Source organism: Pocillopora verrucosa, chromosome 3 (assembly GCF_036669915.1).
Source record: "Pocillopora verrucosa isolate sample1 chromosome 3, ASM3666991v2, whole genome shotgun sequence".
In the NCBI taxonomy this organism is placed as follows: Eukaryota; Metazoa; Cnidaria; class Anthozoa; order Scleractinia; family Pocilloporidae; genus Pocillopora; species Pocillopora verrucosa.
The window spans coordinates 13,417,016-13,444,906 of record NC_089314.1 but is presented as its reverse complement, the minus strand read 5'-3'; the positions used below and the strand labels follow the sequence as shown (position 1 = coordinate 13,444,906).

Here is a 27,891-nt window from a genome sequence, read left to right as displayed (position 1 = left end):
GCAAATGACACAGTCGTGATATGACAAGCGAAGGAAAGGAAATTGGGCAAGAGGGCAAGAGTTTATACACAAGAAATAGAAGTTGCCTGCTTCATCTCTTCTTGTATTTGGGGATTTCTGAATCGTTCGGAATCTCAGGGAAAGAAGAACTCGCTCTCCATCGAACGCACCGACAATTTCCGCCGACATTTTCTGTTTCCGGTGAGACGTTTAGAAAGTTGTCTACTTCGGCCCGCCAAGAAATTAAACTACAATACTTTGTAGACCGAATTGCCTTTTGTTTCTGCGACTAAACTGTCTACCTTGACGGCTTTTTCAAAATCATCATGCAAGCTTCAGATGCAGAGGTAATGGTGCTGTTGAATTTTACTGAGTTTTTTTTGGGGCTGATCTCGAGTTTATTGGGCGGGAGTTTCTAAATAAATTGTCTGTTCTGTAATTATTACGCAGTGTCCGTTGTGTATGGAACAGTTGGAAATCGACGATGTCAATTTCTTCCCTTGCACTTGTGGATATCAGGTAAATGAAAATGTAAGGTGATTTATAGAGAAACGCCTCATGTGAACAGATCTATGCAGTACAAAACAACTTAACGCGTAATTGTACAAATATGTTAATACATAAACATGTATATCTTGTGGACTTTATACACTTTTCAAATATTGTTCTAAATTCTTAGCTGTTAGATTCATTGGCCATAATACGATTTGCTGTTTACGAGTGCCATGTTCAGGTTCAATGGTTGAGGCATATTTTGGTTTCTTCGAGTCGGTGCCGTTCTTACACAAGTATAATTCATCATTAACATTTAACGCCCTCTGATGGTAAGCAATCGAATATGTGAATTTTATACGTACTCGATTGAAGGTATCGGGAATATTTCTTCCTAAATATAACAAAAGCTACAAGTAATTGAAACTCCAATGCGAAGCAAAAGGTCCATTATAGATATCAAGAAATATTTGTTGATATATTTACATTTCTTTTCCAATCTCAGTTATGATCTTAGGTGCACGTGTGTTTTGTACATTTGAGTGCTAATCTCTGTAATATATTTAATGTGATCTAAAGCTAAGCCACCATGTTCACGCCGACAGAAAATTGGTATAAGGAATTTGAAAAATACCACTTGCTGTCTATCATGAACAGTGAGAGATATTTTATATAGCTTGAGAGGAGTATTTGGATGTAATGTTTTTTGAACTTGGAATTCTCACCTTGTGATGGTAAGAGGTTTTATTGTCGGTTGTTACGATTACACTTAGAAACTGAAGTTTAAATTGGCTCTAAGCTCAAAATGGTCTCAAACTATTTAAGTTTGTTTACCACTTGGCTCTGGATGCTTAAAGAAAAACAAATCACAAGTTTGAGCTCAATTTCACTTGAAATCATTTTGAACAAAATCATAGATATTGAAATGTATTGTGCTGTTCCTTCCTTGCTTCTTGTTATAAACAAGCAATTCTCATGTTGCAAATCAGATTGTTTTACTTGTAGTTACCTACATCGTGGAATTTTTTTTAGTGGGTTATCTAACTGCAAAATCATTGTGGGATATATTTTCATAAACTGAATACTAAGTAGGAGAAAGTTGTATTCCTTTACCAGTTTTACAAGTGTTACCTTTCAATAGATAGAAAAATCTTGGTCTCCAGTTTTAGAGAATGTTTTCCTTTTTTCTCTCACATAATTACTACAAATTGCATCCAATTTTTTCCTGAATCAATATATTTTTAGCATCAAGAGAATATACTGTACATGACTTGAGTTATAACTCATCATAAGATTCTAAAGAAAAATTCTAAAAAGAAGAATACACTTATGGAAAGAGAATGAATGCAGATTATGCTTTTTGCAAGATCTGTTTTAAGTAGGTTTGGAATTAATAGATTTGAGAAATGTCTTCCTAACCCAGGAATTTTTCGTTTTAGATCTGCAGGTTTTGCTGGCATCGGATAAGAACAGATGAAAATGGCTTATGTCCTGCTTGTAGAAAGGTTTGAAAGTTGTGTCATATTTTGTCTTGTATGTAAGCAAAATTCATGCACTTCTTTCTCAATTTAGCTCCTTTAAACAATAAACTCAAACCTAGCCTTGTTGATGAGCTGTAAAGGATTATTTGTACCTTTTCCTCTATTTTTGGAAACTGTTTTGGTTGCTGTTTGTAGCTATTTCAGTGAAACTTTAGTTTTTCTGTTATCTTTTCAGCCCTACAGTGAAGATCCTGCAGTGTATACACCCCTTTCACAAGACGAGTAAGTAAAGGATAACTTTTCTAATAGACAGACGTCGTTTTAGATCAACGTTTTACTGAGCAAACAAATATACAGCTTTTCAAGCCCAACTCATTTTAGAGATTCTATGTAGCAATTCAAAATCATGACGTGTTTGCCAGAGCTAAAATGTTGGGCCAGAAATAATTTATATAGAAAATTAGGGAAAAAAGCTTTCAGCATAATTAATAAGAAAATAAAGTTAAACATTTATTTTGGACCCAAGCCAATGCAAGAGGGTTAAAATGATTCTTAGAATGGCCCAAAACATATTTATCCCCAAGGATACAAGCTGTAGTACCACTATTATCATTTTGGATGGCATTGAGAAAGGATGGGAGGCATTTTAGTCTGCCAAAATTTCTATTGTAGCTTGTAAAATGCGCCATAATGCCAACAAAATGATGATAATTTTGTATTATACTAGAACTCCCAAGAGTGATTAACATGTTACTTCTCCCTATAATATCCATACATTATCCAGCAAACAAGCAATGAGAAAACTCAAACTTATCAGGTAGAAGTTTTAATCTTGATCTACATGTATCACCAAATTCTTGTTACTGATTAAGAAGGAAATGTGTTTCGTTGCATTATGAGAGTGAAAGGGTTAAGTGTGGAAATAGAGATACTTATTTTTTCCTAGTTTTGACAATGATGCTCATGTTGTGATTAGAGATACTTTGGTTTTCAATACAAACACATCAAAAAAGAGAAAAGCCACACCTGTTACAGGTTATTTTATACAGACACACCATGTATAGTTTGTTTCTCCCAAAAACTTTGCATTAATTGTTTGCTTGCTGTGCAGTTTTTTAGAATTCTTCAGCTTTCAGATTCACCAAAATAATATCAAGGAGGGAAGAAAAAGAAAATGCTGCAATAATATACAACCCTCAGCACAATGGAAATTTATATTTGAATGTGCTTCATGAAAAATTTTAAATTATGGAAAAAAAAATTTTTTGTATTTTTCTGATTCAGTGATACCCTTTTATTTGTTTTGCAGAATACAGAGAATTCTGAAAGAGAGGAAACAGAAAGATGTACAAAGAAAACAAAAAGTAACTGAGAACAGAAAACACTTAGCAAATGTGAGGTGAGAAGGCAAATCAGTATGCACTGGTATGCATTGTCAGAGCATTTTTTTAGCCTTTGTGCAATTTGCTAGGGTGATGGAAGACCTGGCAAGCTTTAGAATTTCATGATGTTATTTTTCAGGTTCAGAAAGTCTATGAATTTTAGTTTAGGTAATGGGATGTCATACAAATGACTTAATATGATATTTTTGATTGGATTAAGGAAAATTGCTTTCATTGCATGACAGTTTTCTCATTATTTTGGAACAAGCTTCTGGGTGATATTTCGTTGTTTCCTGAAAAACTGAAAAGTAGCCTGTGTTCAAAATGGGATAGACACACAGAAATATAAGTTTCCTACATAAATCATCTCTACAAAGAGTGATTTCCTTGTGCACTTTCATTATTCCAACAAGTATGATCTGCTTTTCTTCTTCTTGTAAGTTATTTATGTTACTTTTAACCTATAATTTTATTTTATTTATTTTTTTATTTATTTATTTTTAAAGATACATGTTTGTTCTGTCAGCTATAGAATAAATATGCATTACAATCTTATATGTGATAATTAAATTGTGGAAAAGGCAATTGGAACAGACAAGGAGTGAATGGGTATATATCCCTAACATAAAAGGATCACAGTTTGCACCATAACCAATGTGGATATTTTCCCTTTTCTTGTAGAGTTGTACAGAAAAATTTGGTATTTGTTGTTGGACTAACTCAAAGATTAGCAGATCCCGAGGTATGTTTTAAAGTTGATGTACTCATGTGCTATAGATTTAAGTTCAAGAATTGAGAGAAATTTTTATGAGTGTTTTTTTCTTTGTGTTTTCCTTTTAGCTTCTTAAAAGACCAGAGTACTTCAGCAAGTTTGGAAAAATACACAAAATAGTTGTGAATAATAGTACAAATTATGCAGGTCCCCAGGTGAGTAGTGAATTAAAACAACTCGGAAACCTAGTATTATGGTAAATACAATCAACAAGCCAACCATGCAGGTCTTCATAGGTAGAGGTAATCATCAGGCATCAGATACTGTCACAGGTATGAAACTATTGCTATTCACCTGTCACCACAACTAGTAAAAAGAGGGTTGAATGAAAGCTTACCACAAGCATTTCCAAAGTTGCCTGCTGAACTCAAAGCATGACAGCCCCTTGCAATCATCCAGAAATGACTAACATTGTTGCTTTATTTATTTATTTTACCTCCATCTTTCAAGCCTTTAACTCCCAAGATTTCATAAATAATTCTCCTTACCACCTGTCATACAATTTATGTGATGTTAGTTTGGAGAATTTGGCATTGGATTAATCAATAATCCCCTAATTGATATTTTTAGTTTATTCCTATTACTTGTCTGCTTGATATCATACTGATAGTGTAAGGAGAAATTCTGCCTAGGTCACTAGTGGGACTTAAAGTGTTAACTCCATCTTGCCTTGAGAAAGTGGAGAAAGTTATAAGGTGACTCCATCGCATAGAATATTTTTTCAAATTGTAAGTTTGGAACAGGCTTGTTGGTTTAACCCTTAAGCCCTAAAGAGTGACTTGCATCTTATTTCTCCTTACTATATCTCCCCTGAACTTCAGACATAGATTGATGCTACTCTGGTTTGCAGATTTAATGAAAGTAACCAAAGAAGTTACAATTCATAGACCCCTGGGTCTATGAGTGTAACTTCTTCGGTTACTTTCATTAAATCTGCAAACCAGAGTAGCATCAAACTATGTCTGATTGTCCACCTGGTTGCCGTGTGAACTTTAATATATCCCCTGAACTTTTTAGGTGGAAAAATACATGTTCTTTTAAGTTTTGTAATTCAGTTGGTAAATAATACTCTATTATTATTTTTAATCATTCTTATCTGTTTGTTTTATTTATTAAGGGACCCAGTGCTAGTGCTTACATTACATATGTGAAAGAAGAGGTAATCACATTCATTTTTACAACCATTTGCCCAGACTGGGCTTCCCTTGATGAAAGGGTATCAACACATTTTATTTTTATTTACAGGATGCAATTAAAGCAATAATAGCTGTGTGTAACACTCATCTTGATGGGAGAACATTAAAGTGAGACAAAGTGTCCTGATTAGAGTGCTTTTCTATTGAATGTCACAGAGCTAAAACCAAAGTAATCCTAATAACCAATCAGAAGAAAGAAAAAATATTCAAGAGCCAATAAGAACTCAAAGTGAGAACTACCAAACTTCCTAAAGTGCAGAAAATGCTGGCAACTAATGGTGTGATTGGTTTTAGTTTGGCATCTGATTGGTTGAGAAAGTGGTGCAAGTTTTGTAGATCAATCCTCACAGAGGGAATTAAAGCAAAACCAAAGCAATTCTGGATTACTTTTGACACTCAATTGAAAATTGCTCTATTTAGATTCAATGCTTTTTTTTTTTACAGTACATAGATATATCTGTTGATATTGTGAGTTCTCCTTGATGTGGGTGTGTGTTTCTATGATAATAATGTACATGAAAGAATTGCATGCTTCTGATTGGCTGAAAATGAGTGCATTCTTGTGTAACACTAATGCAAAGTTGTAACACAAGTGCAAATTACTAGTAGCATGCATACGCTTTCAAAATTTTGTCTGTCTTAACTTTCTGTGATTTTTTTCATGTACATTATTAACAAGTAATAACATGATTTCTCTATGACTTGTAATTTGGTGTAATAAGCACTTGAAAATTTTCAAAGGCTACAAATTTCACTTACCCTGTGGGCCTGCTTAGTTTTGTTGTCTTTGAAAATTTACTCATACTTGTTAACACCAAATTTCCCTCAAAATCATGTTATTACCAATACTAATGATATCTGTTCATACTAAAAGTTTTATGACTTCTTCTTCTTCAAAAAAAAAAACTGAATACCAGTACATTTACTGCAATCCTATTTGCCACTGATAATTCTGTATTCCTGTAATTGTTTTTTTAATCAATTTTTTTTGACAGGGCTTCTTTAGGGACAACTAAATATTGTAGTTACTTTCTCAGAAACATACCATGTCCTAAAACAGTAAGTAAAAACCTTGGACTAGTTCATTGTGATAAGGTAATTGGTTTGTCCAATACATAGAAATTCAGAGAATGCGAAAAGAGAAAATTGATATAAATAGATTGATGGATAACAATGTTAACAACCTGATTTCTTATCACCCCAGAAACTATTAAACTACTGAATAATGCTTACATATTTATTTTGTAGCCAAGAGTAATAATTTACAAGTGAAATTAAATTTCAATTGTAGATTAATTTGAATTTCAAAATTATGGTAAATTAGATGTACATGTTTCTGGAACAAAGGGAATGCTTTTCAAATTAGGTTGAAACCATGTAGACCTGACTTTTTTAAATACAACTTTTAACTACATGTATGTTGAAGTTTAAAATGAATTGTGTGTCAAAATGGAAAAAGCTTAAATTATTATACAACTACTAGAAATTCATTTTTGAGCTTCAGTATACTTTCAAATGTATTGTCACTCCTCGCCTGTAATAGAATGAAAACCATCTATAGATTTCTCAATGAGATTTGAAAAAACCTTAAATTATTCTGGAATTTTAAGTAATAAAATTTCAATGGGAAAAAAATGCATTTGCAATATTTCCATGGTGGACTCATACATTCAGGAACATTTAGAAGTGGATAATTAAATTGCTGTTTTTATTTGATTATTTTCAGGATTGTATGTATCTTCATGAGTTAGGTGATGGTGCAGGAAGCTTTACAAAGGATGAAATGCAGGCAGGGTGTGTAACCTTTCTTTGGCCATTTCAATTTTTTTCTAAAAACAACAACATATAAAACCAACTGTAGCTGTAATAGTTCCATTTTTACCCTCCCCTCTCCTCCTTTAAATTTTCCCTTGTTCTCCCCTCCCCTTTCCTTCCCCTCCCATTCCCACTTCCCTTCACTTCAACTTGCAATGTGCTTTCAAAACATATTAAGTTACCCTTCTAAGAATTTTGTGGCATTTTAGTCACTGCACCAATCTACTGTGTTGAATATTGATACTGTTGTTACTGTGGTTCTTTTGCAGAAAACATCAAGAATATGAACAGCAGTTAATTGCTTTTTATTCAAAGAAAATGTGAGTTTTTTTAATAACCTGATTGGTTTGTTTGTTCTAATAGTTTGAAGATGTCAGCATTGCAACAATTTTGTTTCATCATAAATAGAAAAAAGTAGATAAGGAATCTTTTCCACTGTTAACATGACTAACTTACACAGTTTCTGTAATTTTATGATTCCAGGGGTCTTAGCAGTGATAAGGTATGTGTGCATTTTAGTATTAATACTGTCATATAAATTCTTTTAAAAAAAGGATTGCAGATGTTTTGATTACTTGGCTTTGTTTTTTTTAAGGATAAAAATGAAGAATGGCCGGTTGATGATGGTGGTGAATACAGATTGTCTCCTCGTCTAACATCAGAAGCAGCATGGTACATGTAAATGATTTCATTCATGACCTGATTTTCTTGTATACCTCTCACAGGGTTCGTGTATAGTCTCGACTTCCTGAAAAAGGGAAGAAATAAGGAAACAAAGTTACATAACTTTGAAGTCTGATGAATTCTTAAAAGTCTGGTTTTCTACAAGCTGAAACAAGTGCTTGATTGGGTGAAATCTTTCCAACGTTGCATGATTTTCTCAACTCACCTTGGACGTAATGTTTTACCAACACATTGAGTGAGTTAATAAATGCCGCCCTTGAATAAACACCCCATCCTGATGAGGCATTCATTCTAGTAATAGACTCAAAAAGCACACAACGATCAATGCTTCAATTGCAGTTGGAAATTTTGAGTGAACCAGATACAAATCCTTTTGAATGTACCAGTTCTGATGTTGAGAAAGCATATCTGACATTAGATTTGTGTTGCAGTAGTATTGACATGCAAATAGTGAAATTTGAGAATGATATAAAAATATGACTTTGTAGACAAGTACTAAAACATCTTTCTGTTTTTTAAAATTAAAATTGTCAGTCACCTTACTACTGTATGCAAGAAATAAATAGGATTTAAAATAAATGCCACCCTGGAATAAATGCCACATTTGAATCACGAAAAATTTAATAGATGCTGTGGCGTTTAATTGAATACCCATGGCAATCCTTTAACCCTCAGAAGTGATTAACAAGGAAATGAGTAGCAGCCAGAAGGGAGAATTAACATACAGATCTTGTGAGTTTAAGAGTTAATTGATGACCTATGCTCAGACAGCAAACTGTCAGGGAATGGGGACAAAATGCTGGGGGGGAGGAAGTGGGTGTGTGGGGTACTTTGGCATGGACCAGTCATTCATTCAAGAGTAGCAGTAGTGTGCTTTGTTGCTTCGTGCTACAGAGACTGGGCTCTGGTGCCCTGTTGGCCTCTTAGCTTTACTGCATACTCGACTCTTTCTAACCTTTACCTTTGACTGTTGAAGGGCTGGCAAAGATGAGAATGGAGAAGGAGATGCCTGTCAAAGTACTTTAGAAAATGAAGGTAGTTCAGTTGCAGAAAGAAAAGAGGAGGAGGACTGGGAGGAATCTTGTCTCCCATCTCTGACTAAAACTGCAACAGAACATAAGCCATCTGACACCATAAGACAAGAAAAACCTGCAAACCATCCACAGTCAACCTACAGCAATACAGGTAAGAATTGTTGGCTTTTTTATTGGAGATTTGTGGTGTGTTTCAACATGTTATTCATGGCAGTGTCAAGTGACAAAATGACTTTTTTTCTTTTCATTTGCAAATCAATTGTGACTGTGAAAGGCAAAACGGATGCTAACAGTTATCTGTTTGAACGGGTAAACTGTTCGTTATCCGTTTGTCATCTGTTCAAACGCCTAAAAAAATCCATTCAAAGTGTTCAACAAACCGTTTGAACAGTTTGCACATCCGTTTGAAATACATTAGCATCTGTTCGAAGTATTGCAACATCTGTTCGAATGGTTCTGACATCTGTTCGAACGATTTTAACATCCGTTCAAACAGTTTTTTCATCCGTTCACCAACTAATTATTGATTAGAAAAATAGCAAAAGTTGTCCTTCATTAGAAAGATATTGTGTTGGTTGGAAAAAAAATTTCAGGGGCTGATAATCAATCCTGTCACATTTTGACCATTATTTTAAATGGGACCCTTTGTAACAAAAGTCAGTTGTTTTTGCTGACAACTTTGCTGTTACATTTACAGGTTGGGGAAATACAGAAAGTGCTGGACGCGTTTTAGAGTAAGAAGCTTTTATTAATAATACAATGAGAAAATTGTGATATAAATTTGAAAAACAGTATGTGACTGAAAACTTAAAGCACAGAGATCAGTGACTTTGTTGTTAAATTCTGAGAGGTATTTGACTCATCCCTTAGGTCGAGCAAAGTGCAGCATCATATCAGCTACCTGCTATTTTTCTTTCCTAGCCTTCTTTCTGTCAATATGATTTTTTCCTAAAAGTACAGATTACTTTTGGCCGATTGTCATTTCCTTCATTTTTTCTTTGCAGTACTTCCAGTCTGTTCTCTGCTGATCTGTGCAGTGGTCTGGGCCTGTCTAATTTACATCTGAAAGTTTATGGGGAAGATGATTTAGGTACTGCCATGATTTGCATCACATCAGATTGATCTGATTGGTCTCCAGGGTTGTAGCTATCTTCAGCTGCAGGCAAATTTGTCAGATGAAAAAAGTGGCAATTGCTGGCTGAAGTTTTGGCCAATGTTCCCTCAGTAAAGCACAATGCACACTTTTGATGTTACGTGCTTGCAATCATCGGTATCAAAAGCTATCTTTGAATCACATTACTCGAAATGTTTGTCGGCAGCCTAATTTCTTAGCTACAACCCTGGGTCTGTAGGCTACCTGACAACAACACCTTCAGTATTGTGCAAAAGTAATTGATCGGGTGATAGCTTTTTGATGAATTCTTGACCAAAATGAAACTTCGATGACATTTCCATGAATTTTTGAGGCATGTATTGTTTTGAACAGCCCAAACTTTCAGTGACATATTCCTTGATGGCAAAAATGCAACTCGAATTTTGAGTGAAAATTTGTTCTGTGTTGCTATTGTTCATTCTTCTCAAAAAGATTTGGTTGAATTTGTGGTTTGTTACTGCTCTATGTAATACTCCTGTGGAATTTTCTGCTACAATTCCAGTCTCTGTGCGACCTATGTTGTTTGCAACCATGGCAACACTCAATTGTGTCAATGGGTTTGGGATCATTTACATACTCTACTTTTGATAGTCATCATGGCAAAAGTTTCAAATTATTCTAGAAAAAGAATTGAGATCCTTTACAAGCAAGGCCTTCACCCAGCTGAAATACTGAGGGCGTTAAAATGGGAAGGGTTATGAGTGAGCTTTTCTAGCATCACACGCATCATTAAAAGGTTGCGTCTAACTGGTTCCGTGGCAAATTTACCTTGATCGGGAAGACCTCAAAAGCTGTCTATGGATGCAAAAACTTTCGTCGATCATCAAATGCACAGGGATGACAAGACGACCAGCAACATGTATCTTAGTCGAAATTACTGTATTTTCCAATTTACTTTCATTGTCATACAAAGATCGAGCCAAGAATCGAACATGATGCTTTTTGGTAGTTTGACCTTTTGTCTGCTGTGTTTAGTCTCAAATATGAAGTGTCTCCGTCCTTGTGACTGAAAAAAAGCTGGAAATATGTTTATATGTATATTTTGTGTTGCTTACATGAACAGTAAGCAAACTCAATCATTTGCAGCAGTCTATTGTCAGTTTGAAGCAAAATTTCAAACACCAATGATCGAAAAGACATTTTCCGCTGCAAATTTTCGTTTCATGGCGAAAATTAAACTAAAAAGCATCCTTTGTTCAAACAAAATGTTGCCTAAGAGGCCTCAAACTTTCAATTGAATTTTCGCTCTCGAAAACTTTCGATGAAACATCATGAGAACAAATAATGGAATTCGCCGAACTTTGCACAATACTGTATCTTTGATCTCTTTGATTTTGGTAAAGATGATTTATCAATAAAAATAATTAACGATGATCATGATAATTATAATATGATGATGATCAGATTTATTATAACCATTTTGAAATCACTGGTGATTCTTGCAATTTTATTGACTTTCACCAGTGCAATTTATTCATAAATGGCACCATTTTTTTGCAACTGCATCTTTTTTGCAGCAGATTAGAAAGCTTTACTAAAACAAAACAATCAATAAAATTTCAAGGCTTGCTCTTAGTAACCAATTGAAATGCAGGAAAATGAAAGAGGACTTTAGGAACCATGTACAAAGTGGCTTAGTACTGGATCAATCAAATATTTGTACAAACCAACAAATGCTGTATGCAAGCAATATAATTGTTTTTATGTAAAAATGGATTTAACAAAATGGTAATTGAACTTCATTTCATGCAATTTTGGTCTGAAATCATACTTGTGATTTCAAATCAAACAAGTGCGACATGCTCGTTGATTAGTTCAATTACCATTACTGTATATAGAATTTACTTTACTCCTTGCATATTTAATGATTGAGATGGCATCGGCAATTTTATTTTTGTCATCAAATTAACATTTCTGTTTAGTAATAGTGGCTGTGTTTTCCTTTTTTGCAAGGGTTTGATCCTTGGAATGAGTGCAGTAAAGGTTTGGCAGATCTTCTTCAAGAAGAAAACAAAACAACTTTGCCTGGACATACTCTTCACACTTCCACAGCTTCACAATCACAAAGTTTCTTCCCAGGATTTCCACCAAATGTAGGTTGCAGTAGAAACACTCAATTCTTCCCTTGTTAGTTGTGGAAGGAATATATTACTGGTACTTAATTTTTATGACTTGTGATTTTGAATTCTGGAATGTTTGTTCTCTCTCAGAGTGATGATATTAAAAACTGGCAAGATGGACTTAGAGCACTTCTACCAAACATAAACATTAATTTCTCAGGTATGTTGTTAAATAACAATGTCAGATTTTTGTGATGGAGTATGTTTGTTATAAAATTATGATAACAAAGCTTTCTTGTAGATTAGCAAAGTATCTTGGCATCTATCCAATCATATAAGCAAGAAATGTTTGAACAACTAGGCATCCTGCTTCCCAGTGAAAGGGAATGTTTTTCTTACTGGTGGATACATTATTTTAAGAAAACTTGTTTGCTTCAGGGTGGTCAAAATAAGCCAGTAATGCATGTAGTAATGCAGTAATGCAGTAATGCATTGCATACTCTGAAAGATACACAGCTACTCTGAATGCTTCTTGCTCCCAATGCCTTTTGCTCGTGGAGGGGCTTTCTGTGTGGAGTGGCCTGCTCTGTATTACTACTGTGACACAAAATCTTTTTGACAACCTTGAATGCTTGAATTATTGGTTATTGGCTTGGTTCAAATACCTACTTTCATGTTAAACTTGTGATTAATATTAACTTAAGTTAAAGTCTTTGTGTTTGATTGCAATAGTTAAGATGCTGTAACTTCGATTTCCAAAGTTTTATGTGACTGAATGCCTCATTTTTTTTCTTAGATTCTCAGTTACCTCAACAACAATCTTCTTGGTCTCATTCTGCACCTCTGACAGAAAGGCATCCACCTAACTGGCCTTTTTCTTCACAGCAAACGCAAAATCCATTCCAAGGTATGTAATCTTGTATTCTGCTTTCAGAGTCACAAGACACATGCAACAGAGATTTTTCATTTTTTGGGGTGTAATGCAATTTTGTCTCCAAAAATATGGGATTTCTACAAGCTTATAACTTTTCTAACTTGTGATTTCAAACCCTCCTTGGGGCAAATGAATAAAGGGGGTAAGTTTATAAAGAAACTGTGGTGCTGTGTGGGTGGAAGAGTATAACAGGGTAGTTTAGTACTAACAACTAGGTTGATAACAAAAAACTTTGACTACCATAAAGAGCTTAAAAGCTGATGTTTAGAGTGTTAACCCTTCGTCAGAGCAATCTATTTTGATCCTCAGAGTTGTTGTGTAACAGTGATAAGTTTTTAGTGCTTGTCATCCTGTGGTTCAAGTGTCGGATCCAAGGAAATTTTAGGACAAGTTTAGAAACAAGTTTTTTATTTATCTGTAGAATTTTGTGTAAGTTTTTTGAAACAATTGCTACAGCTTGTGTCATACTATTTATTTCATCTATTACGAGCTTTGTTCAAAATCCAGTTAGTGTTGTGACAAATTCAAAACAAAGACACTGTGCCACATTTTGGCAGGCAGGGTCATTTGAAGTGCAAAATTATTTCTTATTTTCTTTGCAACCAGCTCAGAATTTGAACCAGTTCTGAAAATTACAGAGATATCCATATCCTTTTTTTCCAAAGGTCGCCCTCCTCCAGGATTTGAATGTAAATCACCCACGAGCCACCACATGCCGATGCTTGATGATCCAGGTATTTTATGGTCAAAAGCACTTGACACAGGTTAGCTCTGTCATGATGTTTCATGTATCTTACAGTGTTCAGCAAAAGTAGTTCAAGGGAATTTTAATCAATTTTGTGGCTTTGAGGGGATTTTTAAGGAAATTTGGCCTCAAGTGAAATTTTCTTGACATTTCAAGAAATTTTTCAGCCCCCCAATTTTTTCACTTGGGCAGGGTGTTGATGGAAAGTCTGTCGTAAAACCCAAGTGAGTTCCAAACATTTTAGGGAAAGTTCTCTACTCTTGAAAGAAAACATGCCTCTGTCTGAAGACCAGTTAACAGTTTAACACCTGAGAGTGACTAGCATCTAAGTTCTTCCTTCAATTCTACCCTGAATCAAACATTAATGTTAAGAAAATTAAGGAAATGATCACCAACTAAAGAAACTCTGATTGTGGTACAAATTCACCTTATCAGTACCTTTAGAAATGTGTAGCTAACAGTGAAGAGAATATGCATACTGATGTTAGGGTGTAAATGGTTCAGCAATTTGTGAGTGAATGTGTAACTTCTTGTTCTGCAATAAGATGTTTGTTAACTCTTGACACCATGTTTTTCTATATAAAGCTTGGGTGTAATAGCAGATAAGGACAGAATCCAAAGTTGATCTTGGGGCTCAGACTAAGAAAATTTTCAGAATTCAAATGTAAAGCTGTCAAAGACAGGTGTTTGAAAATAACTTAATTATTTTGAGTCATCACTCTGACTGAGGACTAATGCTCAAAAAGTCAGCTGTTAAAACTCCTTATGGTGGCTAATTTACATAATCATCTCAGTTGTAATACTAAATTACCCTACAGTATTTTGCCCTAATATGGGGTCTCTCTTTGATTCAACACATAACTTTGGGTCTTCAAATACCTCTGACCTGACTAACCCTTCTCATTTATTTTAACTTGATTTTGCAAGGTAATCCTCAAGGGAACAATCCCATTACTAGAACAGTTTCTAATGGATATCCTGGAATGCATCCTTTTAGGAGACAAGCAGATCTTCAGAGCACTGCGGTAAACATTTTTTCTTACTTAGCTGTGCCTTTGCACCAGCTTAAACTAATTAAATGATGAGAATGTTAATATAATGAAATCCTGGTGTACAATAAATGGGAGCAGTTGCTTACCATTTTTATTCCCCTATCTCTTTTTGAACTGTCAACACTAGTTGGTGTGATGAACCTAAGGTCACAGGTTAACTTCCTTCAATCCATTTCATGATTACCTCCAACTCCCTTGTCAACAGTTATCTTTCTATTTACCCTTCCTCTCTCCTCCTTTTGACATGACCACCCCCTCCTCCTCCTCCTCCTCCTTCTTTTCCTCCTTCTTCCCCCCCCCCTTCCTTTGACATTTTCCAATCCTCACAGTAGGCAGAATACTTTTCCTATATGAATCCTGGATATGAGACAGCTCAGTGCAAGTTCTGTAGTTCAGAAGTAGAGTGTTGGAGTGCTGAGTCAGCAGGTGTGAGGGGAGGATATTTTTTTTTTGTCCCATGTTCAGACAAATAAGTTAAATTTTGAAGATGGTAGGTGATAGGCATTTCAGTAAGGTTTGTCTTGTTCTAGGCAGTCTCGTCAGCAGAGAAGCTGAAGGAAAATTCATGTAACGAATCCTCACAAGAGGAGGTGATCTCTAGTACAAGAACAAAAGAATTACTATCAGACTTGGAGCCTTCAGGGGATAATGTAACAAATGCAATGAATGAAGGAACTCACAGAGTTGACATTTCATCAGGATTACCAAATTGTATTGAACAGCACAAAACAAGAGTGAGTGAGTTATCCATCATCGACGTAAACGACCCTCTTCCAAGTCAATGTGGTAATTCATTGTTGGAGCACAAGACTGAAAAGAAAAAACGGGACAGCAGAATACAGGAGACTAACAGACAGTACAAACAAAATCAAGGAGTATATAAGAGAGATGAGAGACACTCTCAACAAAGTAGACATTCAGGTACCAAGAGCAGACATACTGAGACACCAAGAGGCTTTACAAGGAAACAAACTCATTCTTTTCAAGACAGAGACAATTCCCAAGTGAAGGCAGGTCCTTCACAATATTGCAATAAGAGAAGAAGAGATATTACAAGTGGATCTGTGGGACAGAGGAATTGTATTGGGAAAGAGCAACAAAGCACAAGCTTAAATTGACATAACAGTGTTATGCACATGGTTTGGAGGCACTGAATCAAAGCAAGATCATGAGTGAGAGGTGTAGGAGGTCAGTCAGCCTCCAGAAACTGCAAAACAAACTGAAACAAAATGAGAACAACAGATGCCTTTTCATTAGGTGCAGGTTCAAACTGTGGATGCTCTGGTGAACCCATGGGTTAAAGGCCTGAAACTTGCACTCTAAAGAGTGATTGGGAAATAAAATCTCCTAAGTATGCCAATACACTACCCACCAGTTAGGTTACAAGAAGAAAGAAAATTATCAGCTGGAGATTTTTGGACTTGACAGCAATTTTCAGCACCAACCAGCAAAGAAATATATGGTTTAAAACTTAGTTTTTAGATCTCTGGAGTAAATGGTCTTATGCTAACTGTTGGCTTACCTTGACTGTTAAGCTTCTAAACAGCCTGTGAATACCTTGCTAAGTACTCTTTAGTATTAAACCTTTAACTCCCAAGGTCTCATTTGTAATTCTCCTTACTTTCTACTAAAGGTTCTCATTATGTTAGTTTGGAGAATTTGTTGTTGGCTCCATTAGTAATCCTGTAATTGATATTTTTCTTAATTCTCATCACTTGTCTGGATGATATTGTATTTATATAGCAAGAATTTCTTTTTTGGTCACTCACAGGAGCTAGTGGGTTAAGAATACCCAGAGAGGAAAGGTTTTGGTATACACAGGCTGTTAAACACTAAAAGGTTCAGACTTCAAAAAGTACTCAATTTCTGTCATAAAGATGTACCAAGTGAACAGGAGAGCCAAAAACTTGTATCTCTTAATCAGAATGTTACATCTGTCTTAATATGAGGATCCCTTTTCCTATTTAAACTATTGCTCTCTGCAATTTGTCCTGTCTAACTTTCATCAGCATTTTAAACAGCAAAAGCCGTTTATGTTGTTATGGTGGCTAAGAGATAAAAATCACCAAAAGACAGAAACCCAACACATAATGTCTATACAGCATGTTTGTGAAGTGCATGAAGGTGGTGATGTGCAGGAAGAAACCATTAAGAACTTAAACAGGAAGTAGTTTGTATTTCATTACATTTCATTTCTTTTCTTTTCATAATAATACCAAGTTTAATGGTTGCTGATGGTAAATGGTATGGTCATATATACTGCATCTGTATAATACTCTATCAATTTAACAGTGATAGCGAAATTTCTTTGCAGTTGTGTAAACATCAGAATATCTGTCACACTATATCTGCTCTAATTGTGTGCTTAAACTTTCATTTGAAGTAATCAAGCGAGCTTCTCAGGCATGAATATTTATTAAACTACAGCATGCACTAAATGGGAAGGAACTAATTTCAATAGGTGGTGTTGTAATTGAACAGGTAACGTTAAGAGAACTGGTTATGTTTTTGTCACGCATGATAGAGCCAGTCACGACTAGAATGGCTTCTCTGAAGTTAATTCCTGAGCTGGTTACTTGGCAAGACATGTTAGTTTTTTCAGTTTTTGCTTTTGTTTTGTTTTTTTGTTTGTTTTGATTTGTTTTTCTTGTTTTGTATTTTTTAATGAAGCATCAATAATAACAATGTTGATTTTGATGAAACCTTTATTACAGTTGCCATTGTAGTCTTGACTCGAAACACATGCTGTAGGGAAACTGTCATGTTAGGTAACAGAAATGCGTTAATAGGTCTTAGTTAAAACTATTACTGCATTTAGTTGGGGTTGGGGGACACATTTGTTACGTCATTTGCTGCCACACCCCTCCCAATGTTGATCTGCAAGATCCTATGCACACAGTGACAAATTACATTGAACGAAAATTCACAAGCTATGTTCGAAAGATGGGTGCCAACTGGGAATTTATGCTGTAAATCTCTAACTCTAAGATTTGGCCTCGCTTGCGAGTTTGGCACCTTAAGGAGACAAATCCTAGATTAGGATTTGGTTCCATGCTTGGTTTGTTAACAACCGTTAATAAAGTAGGAAATAACTGGTCGTTAGTCTCCTGTTTAAAGTAAACTATAAAATAATACGTAAGCAAATTTACCGATCATTGTTGGTGTGGTTTTTGTTCAAGAGCTTCCCTTTTGCTCGAGTTGAGATCGAGTTTGAAAACCGCAAAGGAGAAATGAGGGAGCCGAGAGGAACCTGTCTTATGCGCAAAGATTACGAAAGTATTTGCCTTTATTCTGCTTCTCATGACTTTCTGGTTGGTCTAGAACTCACACAACTTTAATGATGCAAAAAAGCCTGTTCTAGGCGATAAGAGGGAGGAGAGAAACGCAACTATTAAAGTCTGTTTCTCAGAACGTGGGGCCTCATCAGCCTCGGCGGTTTCTCGAAAAAATATGAGGCGGGAAAATCAAATTTGTACACAAGGAATACATAACCAAAATGTGACTTCTTTAACCACATGCCCTCGACCTAAACCATCATTTCCTAAGAACAGTAAGAAACGCCACCAAAGTGGCTAAAGGAGCCTCGCTTGCTGCGTCTACGCGATTGAATGACGGCCAGAAACCAAGGAAAACCGAAGCGACACTTAAGTTCTTTGAAGTCCACAGGTTGGCTGCATGAAGAATGTGGTATTTCAATCAAAGCTGTTCCAAGTTGAAATCCACAGTTCAGGAGAGCCAGATGAATGGCAGAGCCAATCCAGATTCAAACTTTCACCAAACATTAACGTAGAAAACAAACTTCTTTTAATCAATTTAAGACAATACAACTGGCTAATGAAAAGTATGGTGTCTGAATCAGGTCTAACATAAAGCTGTGAGGATTAACTGCAGGGAGACACTCAACCTGTTAACCCCTTGGAATGAAAAGTATATAACTTCTCTTTACAACATCATCACAAAAATAAAATATTAACCCTTTCACTCTTTACATCTAATTAGTAATTCTCCCAAATGTCTGCCACGCATTTCTTATAATGTTAATTCTGAGAACTTACAAATAATCTGCAAGTTAATATTTTTCTTTATTCTTGTCACTTGTCTGCTTGAACTAAAATTGATGTTGGAAGGAGAAATTATGTATTGGTCACTCAGAGGTGAGTTAAAGATGGACACAAATGCTTGGAAAAAATTATTTTAGTTAATACCAAGGAAATGTTTAAAGAGCTGTAAAGAGAATTTGTAAACTAGGGTGTGTTAACTTTTAACACTTTAACTCCTTGACCAAATTTGTAATTCTCCTTACTGTCAACCATAAAATTCTTATAATGTTAGTTCCGAGAATTTAGTATTGAATCAACTAATTATCCCCAAATTGATCTTTTTCTTAATTCTCATCACTTGTCTGTTCGATATTGTAAGGAGAAATTCTGTCTTGATCTCTCATGAGAGTTAAAGGGCCAAAATAGCTAAGGGGAGTTTAATTGAGGATATGCTACCTCAACTTCAAACCCTGCCACTGTTTCACCAAAACCTGTTCATTCTACTACCGTTTTGATCAGGAGAAATTGTGTACAATTAAAGTAACACACACTGACCTCTAGAAAGCACTTTTGAAAACTCCAAAAAGCAGAAAATTTAAAATAATTACAAGCAATTTCATTTAGTGCCAAGTAGTTAGACTGGATTATGCCATGTTCCCACACTGTTCAAGGTTTCTGGTCCAGAAAGATACCCTATAAAGCTAAATGGTCAAATTGTGTACCTTGTTTAAACCTTGAACCCCTAAAAGCATACCTTATAAGGTAGTTCACACCCATCACAGAGGGAGAGTGCCCCAACTCCAACCAGATTTACACTGTTTCATTCACCAATTGATTTCAAGCAAACAAAGCATTTCTTTAGAAAACTTGTAACTTAGAAAGCATGTTCCACTTACTTCATCTTATTACTAAGGAAAATTATTACAAATAAAACAGAAACTGAGTAGATGTGTGCTACTGCATCAGTTACCTCAGTCCAAAAATTCCATCCATATCATAACACCCAATTGAAGTTTTTGCACAATTTCAAAAATAAAAATTCTTCATAGGTGTATACCTCTTCTACACAGAAATGTACTTATTTGGGTTCTTAAGGTATTTACTTTACAAAAGCTGGACTATTCTCTCAAGTCACATTCCAACGTCACAAATGTCAGGATATGCTGTGTTCTCCCCACAAATATTATTATTAAGTACTTGAATAAGCCATCCATGGCTGCTTTGTACACTACAAAGTTCACTAACACAAAATCAAATATAATCTATATCACTAATTTAAGTCAAGCTAGCTATTTCTTGAGGAGTAATACAAGGGATGTTCATCATTTATCTGGTAAAGTTATGCCAATAGCTCACTTGTGGGAATTAATAGGAATGCTTGATGCTTCTTAAAGGCAACTACCACAAATACAGGCATATAAGCTGCACCTTTTTTTCCAAACATTTTGTAACAAATCAGTGAGTGCTGCTTATCTGCATGAACATCTGGATCAGAAATTTTTTTTGGCCGAATTTGCCAGAGACAACTGAATGCTATTTGTCTGCTACTATACATGTACACAACTCTCTTTAATGCCTTAGAATCTATTGAAAGAGTCTCGCTAAGGCAATGATATAAAAATAAGCTTATACAAAGAAAATGAAAAATATACTTTGTATCTGTAGGTCTCTTGCAAAATTTATAAATGGGTAAATGTAGGTGTACGTGTAGGTGGCTTTTTGACCACAAATTTATGTTATGGTCCCTTTATGAATACAGGCCCCCTTTTTCCTATGGATATAAAAATTCACTATTGGGGTTCAAAAAATTCTAATCTCATGAATATGAAGAATGTACAGAATGATATTTAATTATGTATGCACAGAGCCATTTCTTAGTTAATTTCAATGGTTTGTTTCACCGAATTCTCTCCCTTCCATCACCATTCGCTTCAAATTTTAGGCCCTGAGAGTGCACCTCTGCACTCTAGCCTCACCACGTCTTATTCCTGGGAGTGTGTATCTGCATTCTGTGGACTACTTGTGTTTTGACCAATTTTGACTTAATCAAACACATAATTGGCGAAACTAATCAGTACACACAGGAATCCATTGTTACAAAACCTGAATGGTACAGAACAACACTCGCAGAGATGAAAACATTCCTTGGATTACATGAAAGCATTTAAATGTGTTGTTTGGCATCAAACAGCTGCCAGCAAATTGCCTCTACTAGAGCAAAGATCCACTCATCGGTATTCCGTCTGTACAAAAGGTCATGTTAAGAAATCGTTTTGATAAATTATCACAGTATTTTCATTTGAATAACAATACACTGCAAGTTGTGAGAAAAAATTAGAGGCATGACAAATAATTCAAAGTTCACCCCATTTTCGATAGCATAGTTGAAAATTGCTAAGAGAAACTGTGGCCTGAGAGAGATTTGTCCATGAGCACAAAGCAATGGTAAAATTCAAAGGGTGCCTTTGCATGAAGCAGCATTTGCCAAGGAAGTCAGTAAAGCGAGGAATAAAAGTGTAAGTTTGTGCCGAGAAGAAGCATCAAAAGTTGCTCTTGTTTGTAGTAATTCTCAGAGGAGCTAATCCATGCCACTGGCAAACCTTGTAAATGGAAAACATCCCAGTGATATTACTCATTAATGCTGGCGCTCCATCAACAATGCCTATTGTGATTAACTTTTGAGATGATTGAGAATTGATTGACAACATGAAGATCTGGAAACTCCTAATTCTAATTTCAATGTTCATTAGTTACATTTTAATTACTGCTCATTCCATTCAATCTGGACTTTCACTTGCTGGTATTACTTGCACATAGTTAAACTGAAAATAGCCTGTTCTGTCACCTTTTTGACCAAACCACTTTCCATTGTCGTATTTCTTTAGAACTTTGATGATATCTCCTTTCTGCAAGGCAGCATTTAGTATTGTATTAGTAAGATCAAAATGTGTTGTTCCATGGGCATCAGGAAATCTTTCCCTGTCCATTTTCAATAACATGTGAACTTCATGCTTCAAAAACATGCTGCCCAAGCTATCTTGGAAGCTGACACAGTGAATGCATTTACCTCAAAAGCTAGAGTTGTGTCATCATAAGGCATGAGATGTTTCCGTGTAGCACGGACATACATTGATCCTTCTGTTTCAGCCGTCTATTGAAAACAAAGAAAGTTTAGATTGCACAACAAATTAAACACATCAAAAAGCACTGACCAAAGGAAAAAATGCATCTCCAAAGCGATAGATTGATCTACTTCCATTTTTGAAGGGCATCAATAAAAACATATTTATGGATTGCAGCATCCTACTGAACGAAGACAAGATGTCAAACTGCACCTTTTTTCCAACTTGATTGTGTAACGAAAAAAATCAGTATGGAATTTTTTAAGAAGGCAAGCAGAGGCTATGACAAGTACTCTGTCTGGTATAAAAACTTCACAGGAGTTTACTCTTGGTGGAATGGTGATTTTTTAGTTCCATTAGTTCCATTACTATGTTATCATGCTAACTAGATACTAGTCTCTATCACAACATGGTCAACTTCAGCCTCACTCCAAATCAAAGGCTTGGCAACTAAGTACACAACTGCAAAATGGCCTATTAGTGCGACAGCACATCTAATTTGCAACAGTGTGTCTGTCTTGGAAGATTTTAGTCAGCAAAAAGGGATGTTTTTCCACTTGGTAACAAGGAAAAGGTAGAGGAGATAACATTGAAATAAGTTTGCACATTGTGTCTATGAGCACTTAGATATACAGCACCACCTTGAACCAAAAGACACTGCCATCTGTAAACTATACTGGCAAAATGCAGTTCACAAATATAGCATGAGCAGTTCAGGAACATAAGCCTAAATTAAAATAAATCTGGTTTTCAAGATTGACATCTTTAAAAACAATGAATTAAAGATTTTTTGTGCTTAAATTACCGGTGGCATCGGTCTCATGTTGGGCGGCACTGATGTTCTTCTGACATCACTGTTATTTTGAACTGTAGTTGCAGGTGGAGGCATAGACCTTCTTTGATCATTTGGCTGTGGTGCAGCAGGTGGTACTGGAGAGCCTGGTTGTTGAAGATCACAAAGCTGAAAGGCAAGCACATACCAGGGCTTCTGTAACAATCTTGTATATCTGAACATCTTTTCTATTTTCATTTCTATGTGTGAGAAGGACAAGATTTCTCCCATGATACCCATTGAATAGTCAAGTATAAATTAAGGTATTTTTAGATAAGAGAGGGTGATAAACTAGGGTATGTTGTCTTCACATGACACTGGATAAAGCTGTAATCAGGGTATTAAGATTTTTTAGAAAATGTAGCTGGCAGATTCCAATCAGCTATAAAAAAATTATCCATGGGGTAAAAATAGAATTTCAATTACAGTTGCTGCTTAGTTTACAGTTTTTGCCATTCACTTCAAAACCAATTCAAACCCCTGGTAAATGTGTGAAGATTTGTAAGTGGGAATCAAACAAAGACATCACCCATACCTTTTTGACATATGGTTCAGGAATGAGGCCTTTCTGGCCTTGTTCATTTATAGCAGTCCACCACTTTTCTTCATTTTGTTCAACAACTATTAAAACATCGCCTTTTTTGAAGCTGAGATCTTCTGCGTCCTGTATAAAATTGACACCATAGGATGTAATATGGACCAACGTGATTCATTTGAATTCACACAACAACACACTGTCCACCAAACCCTCCAAAATCTTATACAATACTCAACAAATATGTTTCAAGTTCAAAAAAGATGTTTAGCTACTCATAACCAATACAACATGACACTCCTTGGTTCTTGTTTCCAAGGACTTTATTTACCAGGTGACAGGTCCGTACGGAAAAAATTGTACCTGACTCCCTGTGTACGGCCTGAGGCCAAGGACCAAGGGAACAGTTTTTTCCCCACATGGACCAAAGTAGGACTAGTAAATTACATTTATTTCTGAATGCTGGTTTGCTTTTTCCCTCTACAGTTAATGGTGCTGATTGTTGTCTATATTGTCAAAAGCTGAACCGACTATAAGCACATAATTAGCCAATCAGATTCAAGATTACAGCCAAATATAATACTTCAGAAACAAATTAAGACCACATGATAAAAAATAACATTGGTAAGATTTTTAATACATTACCTTAGCAGAAAATGGATACTGAGCCACCACTTTAAATAGCTGTGAATCAAAAAGTTATCGTCAGTTACTTACACCAGTCATGATTGTGCAAATATACATAATAGCTTATAACAAATAAAGACAGTGGGTGAAGATATAAGTGTGACCCTGAAAGGCGAAACAGACACTAACGGAAAACTGTGCGAACGGCAAAAACACATGGTTAACGAACGGTCCTTGAAGTGTTTGAACAGTTTGCCTAACTGTTCGAACAGATGAATAGATTATTTGAACAGTTTGGTCAGCTGTTTGAACAGACAAGTAAAAATTTCGAACGGACAGGCAAACCATTCAAACGGGTGAATAAATGATTTGAACGGTTTGATTAGCTGTTCAAACAGATGAGTAAAAATTTCGAACAGACAGGCAAACCATTCAAATGGGTGAATAAATTATTTGAATGGTTTGATTAGCCGTTAGAATGGTCTGCTTAGCCATTTGAATGGATGAGTAAAATGGATAATGTCGAACTGAATGGCAAGCTATAAGAACAGATGAAAACAATTATTAATCCATACAACTGGTTGTACGATTGGTTTACCAAAAGGATGCTGCAGTTCTCCGAACGAACACCTCTAGTTGGCAAACAGATGCAAAAACTGTTCTAATGGATGTCAGAACCATTAGAATGGATGTTGCAATACTTTGAAAGGATGCTAATGTATTTCCAATGGATATGAATGGATGAATGGTTTACTTGTTTGAACAGATAACCGTTAGTGTCCGTTTTGCCTTCACAGTCACAAATATTTAATGTAAAATTTTTGAGAGTAGCTTATAAATTAAATTCAAAACACTAAGGATAGGCCAAAACCATTTTTTCATATCAATATGACACCAAGTACAATACTGATGTTTTCCTTCTATATTGATATTGAAATCAATACTGCATTATCATTGAGTTAAATGGTACATGTTAGTAACTTATTTTGATTGCCAAAATTTAGAGTTATCTGGCACTGTTAAGCTATGCAGTGTTCAATACTCTGCAAAAGCATCGGCAAGACAGTCGTCGATGAGTTCATTCCTACAGTGCTCGTGTGCTACTTAAACTGGTACACTGCAGTGCTCATTGCCCAACCTTGAGCCCACGGTCTTTTCGGTTCCATATCAGTGTTAGGTCACAGGCATGAGACAGGCAGATCGCATGCAGTACTGAAATAGAGATACTTTTTGCTGGTATCCATATTTTTCAATCAGACCTTGCTATCACCAGAAGTATCAGTATCAACCCATCCCCACAAAACACCACTCAAATTTCTTCTTTGACACAACTTTGTATAGGTTTTAATTGTTGACAAGTGAACACATTAAATAACCCTTATCTCAATAGTTTTACTTCCAATTATAACAGTCCAGTGAATGGTTAATGAATGAATCAGTCAATGAAAGAATGAACGAGTTGAAAAACACAAGTTGAAAAACACAAGTTGAAAAAGAGCTGATAGAAAAAAGACATGTAAGGTAAGGCCATGCTAAAGTGATGTTTTGTTTCCCAATCCTCTGGCTGTTTAAACACACAAAACAGAGCGAAATTATTCCTTAAAGCAAATTTAGGAGAATGAAAGTGCTCTAAAACCACTGGAACTAATAAGGTTCTCTAATTAAAAGTCTAAGAGTTATTGCATGCTGACAGGGTACATTATACATAACAACAACAACAACAGATGACTTACCGGCTCCTGTAAGTTTGTTGTGTCTAGGAAATGTTTCTTGTAAAAGTCTATAATACTATGAAGGTCTGGAAAAGTGTTTTCTCCTATCTGATATTGACTCCCTTTGCTGTTGATTATGTAATGGCTGACTTTTCCACCTTCACTGAAAAATAAAATTTCATGTACTCTAGTATTTGATCAGGGGAAACGGGACAACAACATGTATCTGTATTTTTTGGCATTCATTTTTACCTTAAAAGACAATATTGTAAGATTGCTACACATCTGGAAGTTCAGTGTGATACTTCTGAGAAACTCATGCTCTAACAAGAAAACAGCTTCATTTTCTAATTTTTATCCCTTTAATTCTCAGAAATATTTGGCGCATAAGTTCCCCATTCACTTGACTTTCTCTTTGTTCATTTAATTTCATTTCTTTTTTTTAATTTTATTGTCCACTAAACATTAATTCACAGAGGGAGACCACTCTTTGCAAATCTGAACTCCTCATTTACAACCAAACTGGTAATTCAAGCTCTCGTGTTCAACAAGGTAGGATTCCCAATTCTTACATTAGCATATAGCAGTTTCTGCCAGACTCACACTCAAAAACTTAAAAGCAAAACCCTAATGGCCACATGTGCAAAGCCTTCTAAAGCTCTGAACTACTTTCTATCATGCACAGCAATAGCAACTTAAGTGCTGCTTATCTGATGTATTAAAATGCATCCAATGAGGAAATGTAATGGTATTTGGAACACTTAAGAGAGATTCCAAAATCGTACCATTAAAATAATCAGCCTAAAAATTTTTCCCTGGATCTTTTTCATATGACCAATTGTTGTTAAAACAATCTCATGTAGACCAACTTCTTGACATAAAGCAAAAGAATTCTATTAAAAAACATTATGGAAATACATAACTATCTCATCTTGTCATTAGTATTTGCATTAAATTACTTCCTGTTTAGCAAAACCTATCCTTCAATATAAAGAATTGTAGAAGTGCTTCCAACAGCAAAAATTTACTGTGTTTCTTGGAAAAAATTGTCTTCGAAGAGATTTTTTACGTGAAATTGCTAATGGAAGTCATCAGTTGTGTTGACAAAGTGCTACTTAGCGCTGACAAATCGACTTGCACTTTCAATTGGCTGTCCATATTACTCCAGATCGCAAAATGGAAATATTAGTCAATTACACTTTCGCTTATAGATACAAATTAACAGGCACCACAGTGTGGCGGTCACTAAATTCTGGAACAAGATATTTGTCTGTAGGTTTCACAAATAGGTAACAAGAGGGCTAATACAGTTGATGTATATACAGCGAAATAAATAGTGATCTATGTTTGTAGGTGAGCCTTTTCGGTGAACGCTGGATTGTGTCAAAAGCAACCTTCGTTTTAAGAGTTAGCTTTTGACGTACAGTTTAGTTTTGTAAACTATCTACCATGTGATTTAGTGAGATCAAACTCTGATCATGCTGCAAATGAGCGTGTGGTCAACTTTGTTTAAAGAGGAAACTTCACTGACCGCGTTGTACAAACTTGCTCTGTGATGGAATCTTATGAGACCACAAGCGTGTATGAATATGAAGATTGCTTAAGTAAGCGTATATTACCCTTCCGGTAAAAGAGAGCTTCGCGATCAGAGTTTAAAATCATTTGAAGAATGACATGGAAACAATGAAAAATATGTTTCTGGAGTCAGATACCTTACGGCAAGAACGAAGTCTCCGGGAATCGACGAGCTGTCTCTGATAAGAAAAGTGCCAGGCTTCCTTCCCAACAACAATTTATCAGTTTCTGAACGTGACAAGCGACCCAAATAACAACTGAAATGACAGAAAATTACACAGAAATCATTAGTGGTGATCACACAGTAATTAACAAAAATCAAACCTTGATATACCTCAGTTGATTCGGATTGGAACGACTCATCGTTGAACAGGGTTATATGAGCGCTTGTCTGAGAATCAACAATGTTCCTAACTAAAACAACGATCGCTAACTTCTGATTCACAACCCAGAACACGTTCTTGCCACGATCATCTCAGATACGTTTTCTTACACGTGACAGATCGCTGTTATGTCGTTATTTAGCCCGTGGCATTGAAACAGCCAACTTAAATCTGCGATCCAGCGATATGATCAGAGTAAATGGAAAACACAGGAAACTCAAGTCTAAGGGGTGGGCTGACGTCGAAGGGAAGGGTTCTCTTGATT

General features: G+C 35.6%; 2 protein-coding genes across 4 annotated transcripts; one reads left to right on the top strand and one right to left on the bottom strand.

Annotated features, from left to right (window-relative positions):
- The first annotated feature begins 11 nt into the window (after window positions 1-11).
- On the top strand, window positions 12-17,952 carry LOC131771965 (CCR4-NOT transcription complex subunit 4). Of its 3 annotated transcripts, none has more exons than XM_059087862.2 (23): window positions 12-347; window positions 451-519; window positions 1,932-1,997; window positions 2,209-2,255; window positions 3,283-3,372; window positions 4,037-4,097; window positions 4,196-4,282; window positions 5,245-5,286; window positions 5,373-5,431; window positions 6,319-6,382; window positions 7,050-7,117; window positions 7,408-7,458; window positions 7,622-7,640; window positions 7,734-7,810; window positions 8,799-9,007; window positions 9,554-9,590; window positions 9,861-9,946; window positions 11,963-12,102; window positions 12,220-12,289; window positions 12,866-12,976; window positions 13,669-13,737; window positions 14,676-14,773; window positions 15,331-17,952. In XM_059087862.2, exons 1-23 carry the CDS (start codon window positions 327-329, stop codon window positions 15,916-15,918), a joined length of 2,229 nt encoding a protein of 742 aa, XP_058943845.2. In that variant the 5' UTR covers window positions 12-326; the 3' UTR covers window positions 15,919-17,952. The 3 variants fall into 3 exon arrangements, with proteins under 3 accessions (XP_058943845.2, XP_058943844.2, XP_058943846.1); XM_059087861.2 differs by having other exon boundaries at window positions 13,669-13,767; XM_059087863.2 differs by having other exon boundaries at window positions 13,669-13,767; window positions 15,335-15,492.
- Window positions 17,953-18,581: 629 nt separating this feature from the next.
- On the bottom strand, window positions 18,582-27,848 carry LOC131771954 (crk-like protein). The gene is made up of 8 exons (XM_059087826.2): window positions 27,578-27,848; window positions 27,381-27,500; window positions 25,690-25,831; window positions 23,975-24,013; window positions 23,330-23,458; window positions 22,768-22,923; window positions 21,908-21,991; window positions 18,582-21,746 (listed from the first exon to the last, which is right to left on the bottom strand). The coding sequence occupies exons 1-8, from the start codon at window positions 27,604-27,606 to the stop codon at window positions 21,618-21,620; spliced, it is 828 nt and encodes a 275-aa protein (XP_058943809.2). The 5' UTR covers window positions 27,607-27,848; the 3' UTR covers window positions 18,582-21,617.
- Between the last annotated feature and the right edge of the window lie 43 nt (window positions 27,849-27,891).